General features: G+C 43.0%; 1 protein-coding gene across 2 annotated transcripts in view; it reads left to right on the top strand.

Moving 5' to 3' along the window:
• Positions 1–589: 589 nt before the first annotated feature.
• Positions 590–23,595, top strand: part of LOC139344782 (glucocorticoid receptor-like) — a 68,042-nt gene continuing 45,036 nt past the window's right edge. The window contains exons 1-2 of one of the 2 annotated variants that reach the window (XM_070983164.1): positions 590–1,116; positions 3,048–4,276. In XM_070983164.1, coding sequence (XP_070839265.1) covers positions 3,057–4,276 — 1,220 coding nt within the window. In that variant the 5' untranslated portion in view covers positions 590–1,116; positions 3,048–3,056. The remainder of the gene's footprint in view (positions 1,117–3,047; positions 4,277–23,595) is intronic. The other variant, XM_070983163.1, reaches the window with a different exon arrangement.

Raw genomic sequence — 23,595 nt, 5'->3', positions numbered from 1 at the left:
ATAGTGATAACATACTCTCGTTTGGTGGAAAAATACACTGCTCTCCTTTTTGTTCAGGACCTTATTTGGCTCCTAAATGGACGCCCAGATGGGACTGAAAAGCTAAACAGGGATTTGTGTTAACATCCATGGTTTGGTGGTTCAAGAGGCTGCAGCAGAGCATAAGTGACTCCCTGTAACTGGCTCCTCAAACCCACCATGCCTACAGGTTAGCGGTGGCCAGCGAAGACACGTTTTGACAGATTCCCCAGCAGAGAGTTTCAGTGGGGAAAGGGGCGTTCACCGGCAAGTGTCAAACTAACAGCTGCATCAAGGTGCCACAGATAGACAGGAGGCGACAGGAAGCTGAGATGTTCTCCGTTAAAATAAAAGCAAAAAGGCGTGCTGTGAAAACCAATTAATTAAAACTTAAATGACATCGTCTATTTTGGCAGAAATGGACATGACTGTATATTTATCTGCTTAAAATAAGTTACCAACGTTCACTTTTCCGAATTTAAGCCGATCATATAAAAATAGCTATGACGGCAGCAACAGCAGAGCTTTTATTCTGAAAGGCCCAGACGGAAGCGCTACTCTTGTTCCATTTATCTTGACGCCTTTTCACGAACTGTCCGCCAATGCCCTGCCTGAGTTTGCAGTTGAGTGCGCCAGGGCAGCGCGGCTGTCTTATATAACTTTAATATACTCACGGGTTTAATGGCGCAAGAGCAGAATATTGCGCGGCAGATCCGTCGATTCATTGCGGATTTATTCTGAAATCGCGAGCAAGTGACCAATCGATCACTTTTTTTCCTCCTGCTGGCGACGTGCGTTAAAAGTTATCGACAGATCGGCGAAACGGCACACACGGTGGACCTGGCCAGATATGTCAGCGACGTTGTTCACTTTAGTTATAAAATAGTTGATGTTTCAGCCTATGTTTTCCTGCCACACGGGGAGAGAGGCGGCAACAAATCCAGCTGACATTTCACCACGCAACATTGCTTCAAGGAAGGGGTTTTATCTGAGGGCTTGACTGTGTGGACATTGCGTTTTTTCCTCACATTTTTTTTTCCCAACTTGGACAGACGGGAGATGACCTAACCATTGGAGCGCATCTTTTTGTCACTACAGGTACGGTGTACTATTAGACGCAACCACTTGTCTTCTGATTATGTGGCCGGAGACATATTGAGAGAGGGGAAAAAAACTGGCTGTGCCCCTGAGGTAGGCCGACGGTGAGCGCCCCCGGTGCTGCGTCGCAGGCGCACTGACGGCCGTGCGCCGTGTGACGCGCTGACAGTATCGCCACCATCGCTCGTAGGAAGCGTCTTATTTTTGTGTAAGACAGAAAAAAACGTTGCACAAACTTCTCGGGCTTATCAGCGCCTCGTAGGCGTGAGATCAGTGCAATTTCCCATCGCAGCCAACAGGTTGCACTAATGCTGTGATGATGCGGTTTGCTGTTCCGTAGGAAAAGTACAGGATAGCAAGTGAAGAAAGCCCAAACTTTTTCAACTTCATCGTGTAATCGGCCTTCATTACCCTCTTTAAAACGCATTAAATCAACAAACCCAACAGGATAAGACTGCGTCTTGGGCTGAAAGCTGTATATTGACAGGACAGCCGTCGGTACTGTATGGTGGGCGGGGAAAAGTGGTGAAACCTATGACCAAAACAAAAATCTGTCTAATTCTCTAGCAGGAGAGTGCGAGAAAATTAAAAAAGAAAATCCTCTTATTTGTAGACAAGTCCTTTAGAGCCCCACAGGACCATCTCAAAGGCTCAGACCTCACTTTAGCACCGCGGCGCAGCGGGTGATGCGCAAAGGAAGTGCTGTAAACCGCTGCCCATATAGCACCATGTATCTTGTACATGCCACACTGAGTAGCGTCTTCTAGGGAGATTGTCGAGCTGCTTGAGACACACAAACAACAGAAATAGAGCCGCTCGGCGACTCGCGTATCAGAAAATCACAGGAAATGATCCAGCCGTCATTAACCGCTCAGCAGCGCCTTTATTCAAGGTAGCTCTTATTTAACATTTGTAGCATTTACATGGAAAAGTTCAGAGTTCACTGAGCGTTGTATTGGTAAAATGAAGCGTAGTTACTGGCAGACTTGAAACAGAAAAGAATCGGCGCACAGGGAAGGTTGCTCGGTTTGTTTCTGCCCCTCCAAATAAGGCTATCATTGTTAATAATCAACAGATAATTAGTGAGCTGCAGAGCTGCTGCGCTTTCCTTCGCAGAAGAAGTTTGCAACATGATTGCGTTTTATTTGACTTACATTAATTTCATTTCGCTACATCTGATTGAAATTTCCAATCGTGTAAATTGAGTTGTGACTGAATTGTTAATTCTCTCGTGCAAATGGAGATAGACAGTTCTTAGTGCCTGCTGCAAATGCCCAGAGGCCCATTGTGGGTTAATGTCTTTTGACAGATGTATGTTGTTGCACACATGCTTGGCTGTATGAAGGACTGTCAGTGGCACTGCCTGTAATACAAGTTATGCCTGGGCATGTTTTGCACTTCTCGATGCTTGAGTTCAGGGGAGGGCACAGTTAAAGAAATAACATGAGCATTATAGGCATTTATGTTATGTAATGGCTGTGGTCTCCTCTCCTTTCTTCCCTCTACTGAGTTTGCTCAGCCCGGTTGGTGCCATTTGTGCATCTGCCATATTGTTCCAGTGTGGGTGTGAGAGGACGAGATGGCCTGTTTGATACAGCTGCTGTCATTTCTTGAAAAATAAAAATAAAAAAATAAATGGAGAATAGCGTAGGCAGAGGCATAGTAGCAGACGTGAGCCTTGCACCGAGCTTTTAAACTGCGCCATAACACATTTTTATTGCAGATAATTCAAGACTGATATTTGTGTAAGATGATCTGTGTAAGATCATGACTAAAATAAGATCTCTAATTTTTTTTTCTTCTGGAATAGCTGCTCGTGTGTTTAATCTTATCCAGCATTAAGTCTGTTTTTATAGCCTAACCTTGTCTTCTTCTCTCTCTCACTCTGTGTGTGTTGTGAACTCTTTGACTCACCCTCACTGTCCTGTCAGGATAAAGAAATGGATCAGGGTGGACTGAAGCGCAACGGTAATCGAGACGACAGTCTGACATTTGGGGAGACAGGAGCCGGAGTAGGCAGAGACACTGGCGACACAGCTGGCTCACTGCTCCAGTCTGCAATGCACCTGCCTGGCCCTGGGTCTCTGCCCCAGCCCACAGTGTCCCCAAATGGACAAGGTGGCACCAAAGACCAGGGGGAGCTTGGAGGCCTCTTTGAGTCTCCTCAGCTTCATGACCTGGCAGACATGAAGGAGGGTAAAATCCTCCGAATCCAGAAACAACAACAGGATATTGATCTATTCAACATGGAGGACAACTTGCAGTTGTTGACACAGAGTGTTTCCGATCTTGAGCAGACGTCCACCTCTGTCATCAACGCGTCTGTCCTGGACAACCTCCCTCTGCCAGACCTTTTTCCCCAGCGCATCAAGCAGGAGCGGAATTTCTCTCAGGATAAACACTTGGAAACTTACAGCGGACACACAGGCGGTGGTCCGAGTGATTTGGATGGCAACAGCAGTCGCCTAATGGAGGAAACCCAGATTTGGCATGCCCTGGACCTTCCTAGCTCTCTGACAGATATCAGTGATTTTGTGTTGGATCCAGAAGTGGAACACTTGCATGACATCCTACATGACAGCGGGGGTGGTGGTGGTCCCGTCAGCAACTTGCTGAAGGACACAAAGTCCCTCATGGGTAACGGAGTAAACTGTCCCAACGTGAACGGCGCAGACCACCCCATCCAGCATCATCCTCACCAGCAGCAGCACCACCTTCCACAGCACCAGCAACATCAGCTTCATGATCAACAGCAGCCCACGTCACTTCTCTCCAGCGTTAAGATCAAGGTGGAGACGGACCCCGACGACTCTTTCATCCACATCCGCACTCCTGGTGCGGTCAAACCTGAGAAGCAGGACAGCCCTGGTTTCTGCCAGGTGCCGTGTCTCCAGAGCAGCATGAGCTCTCTCCATGGAGGAGGCCCCATGTCCTCGCCTATGGGGGTCAGCACAGGACCTGGCTACCCCTACAGAGCTAACCCGTCCTCCACAGTGGGCCTACAAGACCAGAAGCCTTTTAGCATGTACTCAAACCTGCCTCTGGGTGGGGAAACCTGGGCCAGAGGGGGCAGGTATGGAGAGTCCTCCGGGATGCAGAGGGGTGACGATGGGCTCCCCTCTGCTGCAGCCTTGTCAACCTTTCCCGTCGTCTTCCCCAGGTAGGCCTCATGAATTTACTTTATCCCACTCTGTTTACTTTTGTCCCCTGTGGTGCATTTGGTGTTTGCTTTCATCCATGGTATTTTGCTGTGCTTGTGATATATTACAAAGTGCAAAACTTTCAGTGCGAGGAAAAGAGGAGTTGAAGATGATTCATACTGTGCTGGAGTCAGTTGCTCAGAGTGCAGATTGATCGAGACTCGATGGTCTGTTTTTCGAAACTCAGCCTCTTTGCCAGAAAAAATCTGTTAGCAGTATGACTCCAAAGGCCACTTGTGGACTTCTTGATGCAACTCGATGGTCAGTTGCTCCTATAGCTATGAGAGTCTTGTTACTCTTCCTACTATTTGTGGTGAAAGTGTGTGTGTGTGTGTGTGTGTGCATGTAGTTCGGGGTGTGTGTTAGTACATACGAAGGGTGGGAGGGATGGGTTTTTAATGTTGTTCTGTTTTTATTTAGATTGTTTTTAACTCTTGTAAAGCACTTTGCGTTGCATTTCAGTGTGTATGAAAAGTGCTATATAAATAAAGTTCGATTGATTGATTGAGATTATCTAATTAGCCTTTTTGAAGAGGTGATACTAATACGTGAGAGTGAATTTCAGACTGATTTAAAAATATGGGAATCAAAGGCTCGAAAATCATTTTGCTTTTGCTTTTTCCTCTGCCAGTTCTGCAGCCACAACAAATCTGTTGATGCTCCTGAAATCAAATCAAGTTCAACTGACGTATCAGGGTGCTTCACTTCCCTCCAGGACACACTGAGTGTGTGTTTGGGAAATGAAAGCAGTTGTTGTCTTTCACAGCGTTTCAGCCTGAGTCCTCCAGCTTGATTTTAGCGCAACAGATAAGCCCAAAAAAAGAAAAAAAGTGCTCAGGTGTTGTTTTGTCTGTGACATTTCTTTTTGTGAGAAGAGTGCTAGCACCCCTGGAGTGGAGGGCATCTGGCGCTTATCACCTCCAACTGGCAGACGCAGCAGGGCACACATTCCTCCAATTCATCCACATCGCATCACATTGTAGGAATGCCATGGCAGATCAAATATAGGAATAAATTGTCCTTTTTTTTTTAAACGGGATTATTGTCAAAGGAGGCAGATGTGAGAAAAGGCGGCAGGTTACAAGAAGGCAGGAGGGAAGAGAAGAAAATAAGGAAGTGAAGATATTTAGAGGAGATGGTGTTAATCACTGTGAAGAGGGAGTATATAAACATTTCTAATCCTGTGTTTTTACAGTATTGCAGCTTTGGTCATTCCACAACTAAGTGCAGTTACTGAAAATCAATTATTAATGGGCAAAATTGTGAAATTGTTCTCACCATCGTTTTGGTCCAGGCCTCGCCTTCTGGTATTTTTCCAAAGCAGTGCTTAAGTCAGTGCTCGTTACAAAGATATCACAGAGTTACGTAAAACGTGTCATCCCACAGGAAGTGATTCATTGAGAAAATGTGAGATGTGTGTTTCTGAGAATGCAGTACGGTCAGCGTTTAACAAGGGGGGGGGGGGTTTAATCCTGTGAGAAAGTTGTACAAGTGCAGCAGAGGGAGAAGGTGGACATGCCTCGCTTCAGCTTGGAAGTGCTATACTATTCTATACTAGACTGAAGGGGCGGCTGGTGGAGGGTGGAAAGAGAGAGATTTATTTGCTGTTTTTTGAGCTTCTTGGTGAACATGGCTTCAATGGGCAGATCACAAGATGACATTTGATTAATTGTGGGTAATAATGTGAGTCAGTGCTGCCCTTCTGAAATAGCCATCGAGGTGTTTGGCTCAGGCTGCTTTGTAAACACGTCCAAGATGAACATGGGTGTCAGCTACTGTTATCTCCCTCCTGTCAGGCTGATATGCTCCTGGGCTGTTGTGCTGTTAAGCAATTTAAACTGTGTAAAAGTCTCTTTGTCATGGTTTCACGAGTGCAAGCTGTTCGTTTTTTACTCTTTACTCATTATGTAGACTACAGTTGATTTGATTGCTGCCACGAACCCAAAGCTTTAGAAACACAATAAGATGCAGATACTAATCACTTCATGAGGTTTTATGGTCAGGCTAATGCGCTACAAGAGATTTATCATTGCTAATTTAATCAAACAAGCGGCGTTGTTTTTAAAAACTGCATGTGGCAATGCCAAGAATCTGTGCCACAGTGCCGCTCTACCCGAGCTGTTTCCTGGTATGTTGACGCTCGCTGCAGCAGCGTGGTGTGTGTTTTCATACTGTGCTCCTCTGATGCAGGCCACCCTGCTCTGCATGCTCTCAACAGTGCAATGCAAAAACAGTACAAACAACTTAATTATTTGGTCTATAAAATAGCATTCAGCATTTCCTAAATCCCAACGGGCCTCACATTAGCTGTTTTGTCTGACAACCCCAAATCTATTCAGTTTACCAAAAAAGCATGAAATCCTCATAATCGAGAAGCTGGAACAAAATGATTTTTTGCTCTCAAATTATGAAAATAGTTGCAGATCGATTTTCTTTGCATTGAAGAATTGAAAGATCATTCATTTGATCAGAGGCAACATTTGTATGTATTTTTCAATTGCAGACTGCGCAGTTCACTGTAATTATAGACACAGTAGTGTTCTGCTATTGTAGTGCATATAATTGCTTAAGGGAAAGGAGCTGCTGCACACACCATAGTGCAATTCAATATAACATAACTACCTATTGCATCAGAAAAGAAATTGGAATTGACTAGAAAAAACAAAAGTGAAGAGGCTAGTCTGTAAATTATAAGATGACAAAGCTTACGCTATTCTAATTTAATGCTGTTGCATTAAATTGCATTATACTTTGTGTGCACGGGATGCTGAGTACATCTCAAAAATAGGACTGAAAACTGACTGGCTCGCTTGTTACCATACGAGTTAGTAGAGCAACAGACTCTATGTGGTGTACTGTAAATCACCGAGCCCACCTAGCTGTTCTGTGGGAATATTCAGCACAGTTGGAACACAATTTGGCTCAATCACGTTGCTTGGCTCAAGCCTGGAGTTATATAACTGATAATCAAATAGACAAATGTTATTGCTTCATGCCCAGAGCGAAACGAGGCCCTCGACACATTCTTTAAAATTCTTGAATCGGCTTGACACCCCTTTCATTAAGGAGAGATCCCGTTTTTTAGCCTTTTTTTGTGTGCTGCATCATATGCAGCACAAGCGTTTAACACACAGCACGTTGCTCTCTGTCTTGTGCTAAGTTTAAACTTTAAAGGCTGATTTTAAAATGTTCTGAGTCACACTGGCGGTGAAAATGCGTAACAAAGTTGATATAAACTCCTCTCTGTTGCTGTGCGTGCGTCAGTGTGCGCCAGAGCAGGGCTGCGGATGGCAAAGCAGACTGTGTGTGTGTGTGTGTGTGTGTGTGTGTGTGTGTGTGTGTGTGTGTGTGTGTGTGTGTGTGTGTGTGTGTGTGTGTGTGTGTGTGTGTGTGTGTGTGTGTGTGTACACAGGGATGCTGGAAGGCCACGTGTACAGTTCTGCTCTGGGGTGCTGCTGCCTCTCTCTCCTTAGACTGTCACTCAGTCACTTTTATATTCTCACCTCCTCACCCCCGACGGGCCCCTCTCCATATTTCACAGTGACATGTAAAATCTGCCCACACAGAGGTGTCCTGCAAGCACACACACACACACATCTTTTATGTTAGAAGTGTGCTGCAGATTATGGATGTCAGAAGAGATGTGCACACTTTCTTTCTTTCTTTCTTTTTTTTTTTTTTTACAAAATAAATTTGCTTTTGTTGAATTAGCGTTGAGTGCCGAATTAATACTTTTTGCTAATGCATCATGAATTCATTGTAAAATTGTGGTAGTTCACGTGATTTCACGCTCTTGGCACGTATTTTCATTGCCTTTAGGCTTTTCTGTGGTTTGATGGCCTTGGACATACTGCACAACTTTCTTCATTTTCTTTGCTCTCCTTCAAAGCCTGACATAAATTTGGTGGAAGCATGTTAGCACATGAGCTACTTAACTTTTAGTATTAACACACCTGTTCATACATCAGTTACATCAGATACATCAGTTTCTGCAACAGTGCTATGCTATGTTCAGAAAAGTAAAATGTTTTCTAAATTAAAGGTCCATTCTGTACAAAGGGAGTGGGAGTCTGCCATGTTGCACTGCCTTGTTTCTAGAGCAGCCCAAAAACCCTCTAGAGAGAGTTTGCCTCCATTTTTCTGTACGCGGGCCCTTTAAAGGACAAGCTGTTGAGGAAATTAACAATATATTTTTAGATTTTTTTTTCATGCAGCATTTTATTTTAAAAGCAAAATGTTTAGCATGCAGTAAAAAACAGAAAGATGGACAACCTGGCTTTAGTTTTTAGTTGCAGCCAACATCTCCTGCAGGCCGACGGCCGTGCAATCTGGCCTTGCTCCCGGAGAGAAGCCGCAGAATAAGGCCTCAGAACAGAGTGGACTGTCTATGCACAGTTTTTGAGACTCATCCAAGGGGCCAATAGAAGGGAGAAGTTATGCAGCAGAAATGTACACATGAGTTGTAATGATGGATTTTAGCAGTGGCGGGGACCATAAATGAGAATTAGCTAATTAATGATGATGGTGATTATGATTGAATTGGATGATAGTTGCCCCTGAGCTGCACTCAGAACTCGGGTTGAGTGCAGCTCTCTGGTTGTCTGGCTGGCTTGCAGCTGCATATTTTACATGTTGTTGCTTGTGGAAACTGTAGATAACTGAGATATCATCTTTGTTGTTACTGACAGTTGCGACTGTATTTTAGGGTTTTGTTTCTGGGTGCTAATTTACTGAAGCAAAAACACCCTCAAGTGAAGTTGGGTAACTGAATGGAATCGTGACCTATCACTCATATGTCAGAAATTTGTGGACACATAGTTTTCAAGAAAACATGAGCTGGCATGCTGTGATAATTCAGCATTGTCGTTAATTTGTTTTCTGAGGAGCTGCGTCACGATGATGATTCAGCATCAGGATCATTTCATATAAACAGTTTTCCAAACAAATGAGTCCAGACAGATTTTTATTAAAATAATCAAAATGAGCTTTTCTTTCACATTTGTTAAGACTTTTATCTGACATAATTAAAAGAGTAAAAATTAAAGTAATTTTTTAAATACATTTTTATGTTTGATTTATGGCACTGAACATCAATTGAGTATTTACATGTGATTTTACAGTACATGCATGTCCTGAACTGATATGTATTAATATAAAAAAATATTGTAATTCATATTTAATTATGTCACCCGTAGCCCTGGTGAACTGTGCCTCCTCTGCTAACAGTCACTGCATCTGCAAAGTTAGTTCTCCTTTCCGAGACCATTATTTAACAGAAAGTTTCACAACATGGCATCAATTGTTTGTGCATTTTCTATATGCATGTACATTAGAAACTGCATACATAGAATTTCACTTCCTACTGTAAGCGCACTCGAAACAGGTACAGATATGAAGATAAAACAAGCTGAACCAGGTCAAACTCATGTCTGTTGACTCAGTTTCCTGGATTTGTAATCTCTGAGATTATGCCAACCTCAATCCACATTGTTTGAGTTCCTGTTGCTTAATAGCCTTAACCTCTGCTGTATGCAAGCCTGCATTTCAGTGCTTGTTGCCTTTCAGTGCATCTTACTTTTTAATTACCACCGTGTAGTTTATTTCCTCCATCCTCAATCAGTTGCAAACACTCGGTTAACATTTTAATCTAAGGATTTGTCAGACAGACTTTACATGTTCATGTGGGATGTAAACATCCAGGCTACATCTTGTAGCAACATAATGCTATTACTGTTACATCCTGGAAGAAGAACTCTCATTCTGAAGTTTGAAGTCTTCTGGACTTGTTTCATGGAGCCGAGAGGCTCGTATAAGGTCAGATTCCCAAAGACAGTTGCTCTAAATTGGTGGTCATTGTTGGACTGAAAGGTCAAGCTGATTCCATATTGGTACTCCTGCTTAAAGAGGCTTTAAACACGCGGCCGGAACTCACAGTGGACATGGCAGCTCTGATAATCAGCCAAGACATGTTTCCCAACAAGATGCTTTTTCATTCACTCAGTCTTCTAACTCTTCATCCTCCCCTATGCCTGGGTCGCTCAGCCCTCTTTAGAGCCTACTGTACCGAGTCTTTGATGTTGGCCTCAGTTGGGGTCACTGTAGTGCAGAGAGCCAAAGGAGGTCTAGGCCTCTTAGCAGCCAAGCTGTTTCTTTTTTAAGGCTGTTTTGGTGGCTGCTGGCATGTTTATGCTGGTGTTAGGTGTCGTGAACACATCCACAGTCTATTTAAGAGGCCACATGATGGATTTAACCTCTGTGCGCGACAAAGCTGGCCTTTTTATTCACTGCTGAATATGAAAAAAAAAAAAAAACATGGGAAAAAAGTATTAGAGAACCTTACAGTATTAAGCGTGCAGTAGCACTGCAACAAGTGCAACTTTTGCAGTTTAATTTAATAAAGTTTAATTTCAAAAGGAAAACATTAGTTGGCCCATTCTGTGCAAGACGTCAGACGTGAGAGTTCATTCTTGACATCCCATGGTCTCTCTAAGCAATTTGCTCAGCTGCCATGGAGCTTTGTTGTCAAAGTGTGACCTCAGTATAGTAACAGGTGGTCATATATGTTGTCATATATGCTGATTTTAATGCAGAAACTGCCTTAGCATTTTTGTGAATGGCTTGGCACTTTGTGTTTTTTAAAAAGTCAGTATTATGCAGTGTTCAGACGCTGCTTTCATTGCTCCGATTTGTTTAAGTCATGTATTGTTCCCACACACACGCTTGCTGTATGTAATGTATACACACTGCACCCACATACTTTGCACTATGAACAGACAAACATATGCATTCACAAATGCCTCATTGCACATCATGTGATGACTGTGTGGTTTGGCTGGGAGGAATTTCGTGGTATAGACTACCGATACTCAGAATAGTGTAAGAGGGTCTCGAAGGCTAACTCCAGCAGGATTCTTTGTATCCTATCCTTGTCTAATGAATTAAGTGGTGGCTGTCGGCAGTGTGCTTTAAAGTTCAGGTGAGTGCATATCTGTGCTTAGGTCATAAATCTGATGACTTAATTCGCAGTGTAACGTAGCTCAGCTTGCAACAATTGGGCCAGAAATTGACAGCAAGAAGGCGATAATGGAGTGCGTTTGTGATGGCAGCAGTCCATTCCTTTCTCGTCATGCTTCATCAGCTATGTGCACGTGAAAAATTCCTCGAGCAAACTGCATGGAAATGTCAGGAGTGAGCATAAATATACCCCTGACTGAACTGACTCAGTGTACTTCATAAACAGAGGATTGTGCTTGTTATGTTTGGCAACAACTTTATCAGGAGACAGGAAGTGCAGCGTCTAGTAGCTATACTGGCTGCTTTGCTGTCTTTGTCTGCGGTGGCACGGTGGATAAAAAAACCCTATTATTATAGATATGCTTTGCATATTTACCTACATTTAGAACAGCTGACACTTAATCAGCATGCAGAACACCACGTGGCAGCTATGTTTCTCTTCTGCTTTGTGGTCAGTGTGTTGTAAGTGTTAGCTTTCTTAAAGAGCTGTAATGTTTATTATTAAAGCCACCAGACTTTTTGGAAAATATTGTGCTTTGCAGAAACACACTACGTCGAAAAATGCCACAGAAAGTGAAAAGCAGCAACCCTCCAGAATCGACAGCAACAGGTTGAAAAACTCGCACAGACTACATCAAAAAGCGAAGGGTGTTGGAAATTTGTATGAGCTACAAACAGTACAGCACATCTCAGGGTATTCCCCGTGAAACTGATCAGCGGAGGCGGGAAGCCATGATAAAAACTAAAGCTAATGTCTGATAATGATTTAGCTTCTGGGTACAACAGCCAATGTTTCAGGGCCTCTGGTGTAGCCGGCGGATATCCAGATAACGCATAATGGATATCTGGGCCAACACTTCCTCTTCTGTGGGTCGGCCATTGTTTACAGTCTGATTAGCAACTTTCAGCTCGACAATAACTCTGCATTTCGACTAATCTCTACAAACAGATACCTGCATATGAATGCAGCTATATAGCAAAAAAAGCTAATAAAAAGCTAAATTGGCATCAGACGCCAGCTGATTGGTTCCAAGATTGCATTCCACCTCTTTTGCTGTACACGCCGACTGCATGCAACTAAAGCCCACTCAAACAGGATTGGTCAGTACAACTACAAATGGACTAAAAATGGAAACCAGAATGCTCACAATTCCAAAATCTTGTGCATTTCCTGCGGACAGAGATTAACATTAAGGTGACGAATGAAAGGCGGCTTCAGTGCTGGTGATAGTGATGATGATGATGAAGGAGAGGACTGTAAAGCACGTCCATCTCCCGTAGGTGAGACATTCACTGACCACATGTGCCCTGTACAGAAGCGTGGTGTATGTTTGTTATGTTTCTCCACCCATTTATCCACATCTTTCCTTTCATTTGTGACCAATCTGTACATCATTGAGCTTTTTCAATGGAGACAGTGTGCAGAACTACTGTAGGCTGTCTACAGTTGTAAATATTAAACACGAAATATTCTAAATCCAGATTCACATCAGGGTGTAAAATGTATGGCTTGGCTATGTGATACTGCACTTCATCAAATAGATGATCTGATCTGATGATTGTGCAGCTGTAATATGGAATTTAAACACAACTCTTATCTAAAATATTTGTATCGACTATCATCCCGCTGCTGTTAGCCTTGCAGTCTTTTTCCCTCCACCACCTTTCTGCGTTCAGCTTTTCTCTGAGCGGCAGAAACATTGATGAAGGTTGTCTTAATGACATGTATGCAGAAGCACGTAGAAACCTCCTGCAGGAGCATAAACATTATAACAGGACTTTGTTTGTGCTGCGTTTCAGTCCGAGTCCAGTGAATTCTCCCGTGTCAGGACTTGTTTTCTGATCGATGAATCAAGTTGGTTGGAATTTCCTGCCTTCGCTGCTTCTTTTTTCCCCTCTGCACTCTTTACTGTCGCTCTGCTTTTCTGAGCCTGTGTGCTTGCTAAACTGCGAGATATTTTGTTTGTCATGCTGCCTGTCTGCCCGATTGTGGGTCGTCATCGCTTCTCCTCTCATCCAACACAGATGCGATCGTCTTTAATCCCACCTTCCCGAGTCAGCAAGGAGGGGAAAGCCCTTAATCTGTCAAAGGAAAACATGTCTTTCAGTCCGTTTGTCTTTGTGTTTCTGATTGGACCAAAAGAAAAGCAGTCTGGGCGCGCCTGGGTTTCATTGCCAAGGTTCAAGGATCACTGTTAGTTCATCTGTTTATCTTCACCACAAACTGAAGCAGGATCATTTTAAAGCTAGTTTGGATTCTCGCTTTGTCAACATGCCATTTTTGCCATACTGATAGTGTCTGGGGACTCAATCATCAGTGATTTTAATTTTGTTGTCAGTCTGTGTTTCACGTAGTAAAAATCCATTGCAAACATATAACAGTGATCATTGATATCAGTCTCATGTCATTTTTTGATTGCATAAATGCTAGTCTGTACATACTGGGCTCTAAAGGGGAGTCAATATGTGATTCCTTTGCTTCTCCTCTGGGTTTGAAGAAACAAGAGTTAGGAATTTTCCCTCAGTGTCAGCAGGGTGGCAGAGTAACCAGGGAGACTGTCAGCAGGAGGCCGCAGGTTCAGACCCCTCTACCAGCAAGCATCCAGCCTGCTGAAGTGTGAGCAACTTGATGAATCCCTCCAGGCCCAGAGCTGCTGTTCTTTTGATTTTCCCGGGGCAATTTTGTCCCAGCTAATGCAATATAGATAATGTAATATCACAGACCTGTCAGCTTTTGAAGCCTGGAGATGATATATTTGAGGTTAGAGCTGTTTGTGTTCGGAATTGCAGATGAGCTCACCATATGAGATACAGCAAATATTTCCTCAGGGCCATTTTTTTTCAAAGACGGTGTTGGAAAAGAGTTAAAACTAACTAAAAAAAAATGGCTCTAAAACCGCCTGATGTAGCCCAAAAACACATTTCATACAGCAAATTTATTGTTTCATGATTACTGGGGGTTGTTTGTTTATGATTAATTCATCTAATATTTGTTATTGAGCTGTTTTTGAGAGCTGCTGTGAAATGGCACCTGTCCTTGAGTAGTCAGGCAGTAGATTTGGTCTTTTTCAGTTTCAGTCAGTTCAGTTCATGAATGCTAATGATGTCAAAGTCGCTGGATTGTTAACACTGCTAAAATAAGATGAATAGAAATTGCTTGGGGTTATGTACTCATCTAATATGTTTGCCTTGTATAATGCCACGCTGAAATGCAGTTTGTTGCATCAGACTTATTAAGCCTCTTTTTATTCGACACATGCTCAGGATGTGTGGATATGCCCTGATGTACACACAGGAAAAATGCCTCATTATGCATTTGTGGCCCTTTTCGCTGCATTTGTACGTCTGAATCTGTTATAGGTCGTCACCAGACAACGCAGAGGACCTTGTGCCATAGATTTGTCAATAATTTACCTGACCAAGGTTACTGTACATGTGGAGGCAAACATTCACCCCCCGAAGCTGTCGTGCAGACTTAAACATTGTGTAATCTTATGATCCACGCCAGCTGGTTTGAGGCTAAACTTCATAATGGCCTCATTTTGCCTTTGTCAAAACGCCCTTAATGAGATTCAGCACACATTCAGCCTTTATAGTCCTAGGTGGCCCACTTCTTGCTGTATGTTTGCTGAGTTACTGCTGTGCCCGTAAATCAAGCTCCCTCCTGAAATTGAGATACATCGCTCTGAAAGCAACTAGAACCTTCCTTTCGTGCTGGTTTTGGCGACCCCTGTGGACAAAAGCAGTAGCGTTTCCCGGAATTGATCTTGATCTGGCAATGCATGCATTTGATTTGGAAGTGAGTAAAAGAAAGGCTTATTTTTAAAACAGTTTTTCTTTTTTAAACACAGCTGTTTGCAGGATGCATAGCAATGAGGTGAAGTATCTATTTGTGGCTATGTAAGATTAACAACTGTAATATGATGACGGTGAAGCAAAGTTTACTTTGCCTAGGTACCATTCATACACTTAGCTGACATATAAGCCAGGTTTGGTGGCTCTGTCCTTATGATAATAAATCAAATGGAAGACACACACACACACACACACACACACATATATATGTATGTTTTTCAGAAATAAAATGGACATATTACATACCTGTCCAGGAGGAAGAGGGCCAATACTGGATAGTTTTGAATCCTTTCCTTGTGAAAACATGAGCCCACGCTCTATCACTGCCCCTTTTAGCTTTTTTTTCACTAGTTTCATAACTAGTTAAACTCCCTGTAACTGCTTTAGAAGTTGAGAGTGAGCTGCGAGTTGCAACAGTTATATATTAAACATTTATGGGGCATTTTCTTTTCTTTTAGACTTACCTTTAAACATACTTTTATTAAGATTTTCACATTAATTGAATTTGGACAATTTTACTAATGTCATGACAAATATTATATATTATCCCCCAATCTGGCCAAAGCAAAACAAAACAAAACAAAAGAGAAAAAAAAACAAAAACAAAAAACATAAAGCCAAACAGACACAAATGATAATAATAATAGTCATATGAGTAATCACACTCCAAGGTCATGAGTTTCCAGAAAGTCCATATAAGGTCTCCACAAGTGAGCAAAGTTCTTTTCTTTCTTTTTTACAATATATGTTAATCTCTTACTTACTTTAGGTAACTTCCTCTTAGTCACACAGCAGGGGAAATGCGCATCGATAATTTTGCTCATGAATTAGTTTTTACAGTTGTTGAGAAATCTAAGTGTAGCCCTGGTTGTGACGGACATCGAGGCTACATTTTGGTTTTCCAGAGTCAACATTGGGAAGCGCTTGAGATATTGTGGTTTGCTGTGAAAGCACTTTCTCATTTTGTCAGGCCTTTAATGTATCGTGCTTCTCCAGTGGCTGTACATTACAGTGTCCTCTTGATCCTGCAGCTGTATAAATGGCAACAAAGGAAATACTTCAAATAAAAAAAACATACTATGATAACAGAATGAAAAAGGCGTATAAAGTCAGCAAAGCAAGGCTGATTTAATTCCAGTTTGAGCAAATGTGATTGCCGCCCTTTAAATACGATGAGGAATAGACTCAAACAGCAGATGCTCCTTTGTGAAAGAGGAATTTTTAAGAGAACACAGAGGGTGGATGAAGCTGCAGAGCTTGTGAATGGAAAAATGTTCTTTGTGTCTGGATGGGTGGCGGCATACTGGTCCGGCATGCACCGGTATCAACACTGCCCGAGGTAGAACAGACGTAGACTGTGTTTATCATCCTGACTGAGCAAGCAGCTGGTTGACAGGCTGGTTGGTTAGTGTGTTTATGACTGACTGGCGTCTGTGCAGGACACACGAGGTTAGCTGCAGGGATGATGCAGTGGTAGATCTGTTCTGTTTTGACCCGTATCTCATCCCCCTGTCTTTTGATTTCTCCTCTCTTCTCTTTATCTTACCACAAGAGTTTAGATCCGCTCAGTTTCAGCTTCATCTTAAAAAAGAAAGAAGAAAGAAAAGTTCACATAAGTGAGCTCTTATTCTGGAAAATATATTGATATATTAACCAGAAAAGGATTTTCTTTTCCTTTTCAGTTCCTTCATGGAGTAAAGTGAAAGTAAATTGACCCCGTTCATTTATCTGTGAATATTGACCCACCTCTCAGCCCCCATGCTGTCATTCTTTTAAATAGAAGCCCCTCTGTGTCTGCAGCTTGTCTATTTTCAGCAGAGCTAGTGCTAAGGCCAAACTTCTATTTTTAAAGGCGCTTTAGCTTGTGATGATAATGCGTTGTTGTGAGTTACAGTGTGCAAATTTTTGTTTTGCCAAAGCAATGTTGGAAATAGACCTGTGTGGTGGAAGAAGCAATGTGTCTGCCAGATTATATGTATTGCTTATTTGCTTTGGGGACAACGGGTGGTTGGTCCACCACTATGGGCCAGACTGAAATATCTCAGCATCTTGTATGGATTGCTGTAATTTACAATATGTTATGCGTTTTGTCTGCTCTCCAGAGGATGAATCCATTCTTTGACAAGACCCAGACTTTCCACGTAGCACCACCAGCCTGTGAAAGCTTTTATTTATTCATCCGGTGAAATATCTCAGCATCTTCTGAAAGGATTGGCAAATAATTGTATACACTTATTGATGGTTTCCAGACGTTGTATCCTAATAACTCTGACAGACTGACTCGCCAGCAGCAGGTTGACATTTGTGGTTTTGAGTGAAATACTGTGATGACTATTGGATGCATTACAATAAACTTTGCTACAGTCATTTCACCATCAGGACGCATTACAATAACCAACAGTTTCGTTTATGACCACATACTGTACCTGCAAAACTAACAACTCTCCCAGCAGCCTCAGTTGCTCTTAGTGCTAATTAGCAAATGTTAGCATGTGCAGAGCTAAGACGGTGAACATGCTAAACATCATAGCTGCTACACATCAGTATGGTAGCGTTTTCATTGTAAGCATGTTAGCATGCTGACATTCGCATTTAGCTCTGAGCGCATTTATGACTAAGAAGGGCTCCATGAGTTGCTAGCATGGTTGGCTCTTAGTCTTGTTTAATGCTGGTAAAACAAAATGCATAATTTTATAATGTGGCTTTCTTAATGTGTGGTTGGCTTTATGCATTATTTCTGATATTTTACAAGCCGAACGTTTCACCTAGAAATGAAAAAAGAAACAGATGTTTAATTAATAATGCTGTAATTGTTCCTGCCCTGGTTTGTAGACTGCAGCTTTAAATGTCACCAACATTCTGCTCCACGTTGTAGGCAAATTATTTTAGGATTAGGGTCCCTTGTGCAAGAGTTACATACCTGCCACATCCTCCGCTCATACCCTCGGCTGACTAACTTCTTGCTTCTGTGCCTTGTAAAAACACAGAGTGATTAAAAAAGTGAGGGCTGTGTAACCAACACCCACCCACACACCTTACCCTTGTCCTCCAGACTCTCTTCTCTTCTCTCATCTTTGATGTCTCCTGCTCAGACTATCTTCCTTTCTAGATCTCTCTCCCTTTCTTCTTTCTCTTGCTTCATTGCCTTCATTCGCTCTGGCTCTCTGCTCAGCCCAGACGCTGAGCTATAAATCCCACATTGCTTGCAGTCAACAGTACAGAATAGTATCCAGGTGTCCTTGCCTGTATCGGTCCGTTCGTCTTCAGCAATGTAGTGCTAAATTGAAAGGTCGGTAAAAAGTGGTCAAGTGACAACAGCCTTGAAAAAGATTTTAGTGCAGTTGGCACTATTTCATTCACCACTCATACTTTATTTCTGTCAAACGTGCTGAACAGGTTCACTGATTGCCGGCAATGAATCAATCGCGTGACATTCACTGCAGAGGTAAGGTATGGATAATTTACTCTCCCCACCCCTCTTTGTTTTCTTTCCTCAGTATCATGTGTTAAGGAGGAGAGCAGGCCTGTGTGGGACAAAGTTGTGCCATAGAGAACTGTTTAAGTAGGACACAACTAAAAATGGGATTTTTGGGTCAGATACTGTCAGTGAATTGGGCTAGGAAGATAGCCTAATTCCTTGTCGACAGGTTTTCATACATTTTGGATATTATATGAAAAGGTTTCATTTTCTGCGATGCACTCGTGCAGTTGTGCTCCGGCAAACAAGCCGTAATGGCTGCTCTGCTGTGTGAATGGTTTGAGTGCGAGTAAATATATCCAGAGCTGCTTTGAAGTGGTGCTCGGCCACTGCAACAGGAAAAATCCACGCATGATCGCGGTCATCACTCCTCTTGCTGGATCTGTCACCAGCTCTAAACTCAGACCCCACCTTGCACTCACAGTGATTCGTATTATTTATTTGCGACACAGCAGCAGTGCCTCAACTGTCTCTCGCTTGCTCTTTCTCCCTGTCTGTTATTTGATTGCTCTTCTCTCCTCATTCGTTTTCTCTCGTTTGAGAAGGGTATCCTGGTTTGGACTGCAGCCCAGCGCTGCCTTTCGTTGTGAAACCTTGGCACATTTCAGGCATCCAGCAGCTAGACTGCACTAGTTACCTGGATAGCCCTTAGCTGGTGACCCCAAAGGACCTCATTCTTCCTAAGCTACTGTGGGAATTGTCTAAAATGCTATTCCCTTAATCATTTAGAGTGAAAGCTACAAGTTTTGTTGGGTTTAATGTTATTTGACTGCCTGCCATTTGGTTTGCATGACTTTTTCACCCTTGTCCTGCAGCTGAGCAGAAGCTTAAAGTGCAAGAACCAGGTTATTTTCTGGGAAGGTTGTTGCTTGTGACAGTTAACACAGAGGTGGGAATTGAGTCCACTTTTAAGAAGGATATGATCTTGCTCAAACCTGAAGACTCTAAAGGTATTTTGCAGTTACACCATGCAAAAGTGCACTTGCACCGATGTGATTTTTAATCCCGCCTGCCTACAGCGGGGCCTCAGATAACTGTTTCAGCGGCTTCCTGAACTTATGGGCTCACTTCTTGCCGCCAGGGGCACACATGCTTGGGAATGGTTAAACATTCAGATGTGAAGGCATGTGTAATCTGTTTTTTCTGTCCCGACTGAAACACATTTACAGAAAGCGCTTGTCACCATTTGATTCTGGATGCTGTGAAATGGCATCCTATCGTGCTTACTCATTGGTTGGGTCTGTATTTGAAGTATTTGGTCATGGACAATTTACAGCTCCCCTATATGTGGTTTTCCGTGTGCTCTCTCCCGGCTTGGAAGCTTGCCAGAAGTGTTATGTAACAACTCTCATCAGCTATATTCAAGCAGACTGGAGCAGCTGATTTTTGGAAGCAAGAATACCTTGAATGCACCACACAAGGCCAAAGATCACAAATAAACACGTAGCTGGATTATTACTCTAAGCACCCATCACCATCTATGGATAGTTTTTCCAAATGTATGTTGACTGCGAGGCTTGTCGTTAGTTACGGGCTGTATACACAGTACCTGCTATATGCATGTCAGGCTTTGGCAGGTAGGAATTTGCTTGAGCACTTGTTTGTTTTTATCTGTGTTATTTGCAGAAGGATCTCCTAGAGCAGGGTGCCGGCTATATAGATTGTCATGTAGCTAAGTCTAAGCTGATGTGTCCCAGGTTGCCGTGCACGCCCTGAACGTCTCACAGTCAACTCTAAACACACTACTCCTGTTTTTCACACCCTGATGACTTGATATGGGATTTTTTTTTTTTTTCCACACTCCAGAGCAGAACTTACAGCTGTTTATGTGACTGACGTCGAGCTGTCAGCAGCGGGACAGCCTGTAGTGAGTCTGATGCTGTGTCACTAAGATGACCAAAGATGAAACGTGCGCTTCTTTCATTTTCAGGAAGTGAAAGCGTGAACCCTAATTTTAACACTTTCAGCTGAACTTCTTTTTTAAAATATTGTCAAGTCAATCCATGATTATGTGAAAGCTTTCACTGCTTCTAGCTGCTGACTAGTTCATTTCTCATTCAAAGCATGCTGTTTTAATTTCCTCTTTAATGAGGCTTGAAAAAAAATGTTATAGTGACAGGGGCCCGAAGCCCCTCTATGGTAGATCATGTGATTCCAGCCTTTTCCGAGAGGTGGATCATGGGACCTTTGAGATTGTTCATCGCAAGCATTTTCACAGCGCTGCTGATGTCAAGTATATGCTGCCAAAAGAAGACTGGAAATTATTAGCGGAAAACCATGGTGATGAAATCTGTTATGGGTGTGGTCGTGGGCTTTATTTAGCAGCAGAAGGAAGTAAACGTGGTGCTTCAGACGGCGACTGTGATGAAGGTTGCTCCGCCACCGGCCCTGTTTGTTCAGCCTCTGTCAAGATATTAAGAGGTGTAACAGTGATGGGCTGGTTTAAACAAGATCTCTTAGATCTGCGTGACATCCAGTCCAGCAGGCACCGCTAAATGATTCTTCCTTCCACTTGTCTGGCAGCCAACAGTAAGAGAGGAGCTAAAATGGTCTAACCATGACTATCATATGTATGACCATATATACTGTATGTGTGTGTATTTATATATATATACATAATCATATACATATGTATGAGTACATATACAGTGATCCAGCCAGCGGTCACAGTGTGCTGACAATCTTGGCTTCAATGAAGACTACCTCTCGTTCCTTCTGTGATCGTCATCAGTCTGGGAGTGGAGTTAAAGGAGGAGGAGGAGGAGGAGGAGGAGGAAGAGGAGGAGCCTGAGAGGCTGTACTGTAAATGGGCCCTAATCCAGCTGGGCCAAAGTCTCTTTATATCTGTCTGTCTGCAGCTTTCTCCCTGATACTTTCTGTCACTCTCTCCTCTTCCTCACTCCCTCCATTTTTTCTCGCCCTCCAGACCCCTTGAGCTGCTTTCTGTGGACAGCTTCTCCTCCTCTGTCATTTTCAGTTTGTTTGCAGCTAGTGGCATTTTCTCTGAAGCTACTGCAGCCTTTTCATCAGGCTTTGTTGTCTCTGTTCCCTCAGTAGCTAGAGGTTGTCCAAAACAAGCTCGGCTTTTTGCGTGTATTGTGCTTTTGTCTCGTTTCGCCGTTCGCTCGAACAGTGTTTTTGTTCTAAAGCTGCGGACCCGGGCTGCTCTCGCTGAGATTCGTGACGAGCTTGTTATTTGCCGCAGTCAGGACGCTGATTTCTTCTCAGGTCTTGCAAACACAGAGGATGTACGCATGGTGTACTCTCTTAGGTGATCAATCCTAAAAGAAAAGGAAAATAAAAAAGTTCAAAGAAGAGCCAAGAAAGAGCACCAGTGGTCCAGGAGGAGGAGTAGAACAAAAAGCATTGATCGTTGACATTTATAACCTATTTTTTTAATAACCTACAGTAAATAATTTGTGGGAAGCAGTGAAGATTTTGGAAGACTGCTGCAGCAGACCTATACAAAAATGAATTTGTTTTCTCTAGAGCTGCTTATTGTATTAGGTATCAGAAACTAGTGAGAAAAAAGTCCCTGAGCCCACGATTGACGTCCTCAGATTGCTTGTTTGGTGCAGTGAATAGTCCATAACACAGACATTTTCAGTTCAGTTCCATTAGACAAAAAAGCAGCAAATCCTCAGGACGTTTGCAGCAGTGAATGTTTTTTGCCTGACAAATTAGTTTTCTCTGTTCCTTGCTGAAAGGAAGCAAGGACGAGGACGAAAGGCCACAGTGGGGCTTAAATGCCACGACATGCATATACAGCGCATCGTGTTAACTGCATCCTGGAGGGGACTTGATCATACCTCTTCGGCTGTGATGTGATAATTTACACTACGCGTTGCCTCTTGTAAGATGCGGCTCACAGTGCTTTGCCGCACCTAGAAGACACGAGCTGGAATCAGGCCTCCTCAGCTGTGCCTCGCTTTAACAAGTTTGGACTTGGCTGTTTGTGTCTTACATGACTGATGTTGCGGCTGCTCGGCTGCTCACCTCTGCCTCTCTCTCGGTCAAAGGTTCTAACGTCTGCTGTTTGCTGCTCCTCCACACTTTCCTCCTCACTGGCACATCAGCCTTTTATCCATAAATTACAGGTTACACTGTCACTCGCTCAAATCTGTGTGATCTCACTCTTTTCTCTCTTCATCTGTGCTCTGTCACCGCCTTTTCGTCACTCTCCCGTCACTCTCCACCTCCCTCTTGCACCAAAATAAATGGTGTTTGTCAGCGATGCATGCATTAGCCCTCGGTCAGCTCTATTCTGTGCGATTTCAGCCAGTCACATGCCATAAGTTGTTCATGAAGGACAATTATATTTCAGGTTTCTAGGTTTTTATACTGATTAATGTTACAGTTGCAGGTTCATAATTAGAAGTACTTTGCTTTACCTCTCAATATTTGTATTCAATACTCATGCATCATGTCAAAGTGTCTTTGAGCAAGATGTCTGTCTGCTTACCCATCCAGGCCCCTTCCAAAGCATCGCACAGTGAGATAAATTCCTGAAATATAGTGTCAAAACCTGATCTGACCGACACGGTCACAAGGTGGTGGGAAATTAAAAGGAAAGATTGTTTTTCTTACGGACTGCTGGATTTCTGCAGGCTGATGATGGTGTAAAACATAACACTATGAGTGCGACATCTTCGCTGCACTTAGTCATGCTGTTCTCTCAGTGCCGTTGCCATGGAGCTGAACTCCAGGGTCAAGTTTTCCACTATAATCCTGAAATCTGATGCATTTCAAGCTGAAGTGAGCATTGAACCATCCACAATGGTAGAGTGATTATAGTTTTTTTATTATCTCTTGAGGAGGAATTTTGGGGCTACTGGCCAGCAACCGAAATCGGTCAAGCCTCTGCATTATGAATGTAGTCTTAAACATCCCTCAGCGTGTGGGTGGCTTTATCATATTCAGACTCCAGTAGGG

The sequence above is a fragment of the Chaetodon trifascialis genome, chromosome 16, assembly GCF_039877785.1.
Source record: "Chaetodon trifascialis isolate fChaTrf1 chromosome 16, fChaTrf1.hap1, whole genome shotgun sequence".
NCBI classification, from domain to species: domain Eukaryota; kingdom Metazoa; phylum Chordata; class Actinopteri; order Chaetodontiformes; family Chaetodontidae; genus Chaetodon; species Chaetodon trifascialis.
This window is presented reverse-complemented; position numbering and strand designations above follow the sequence as displayed.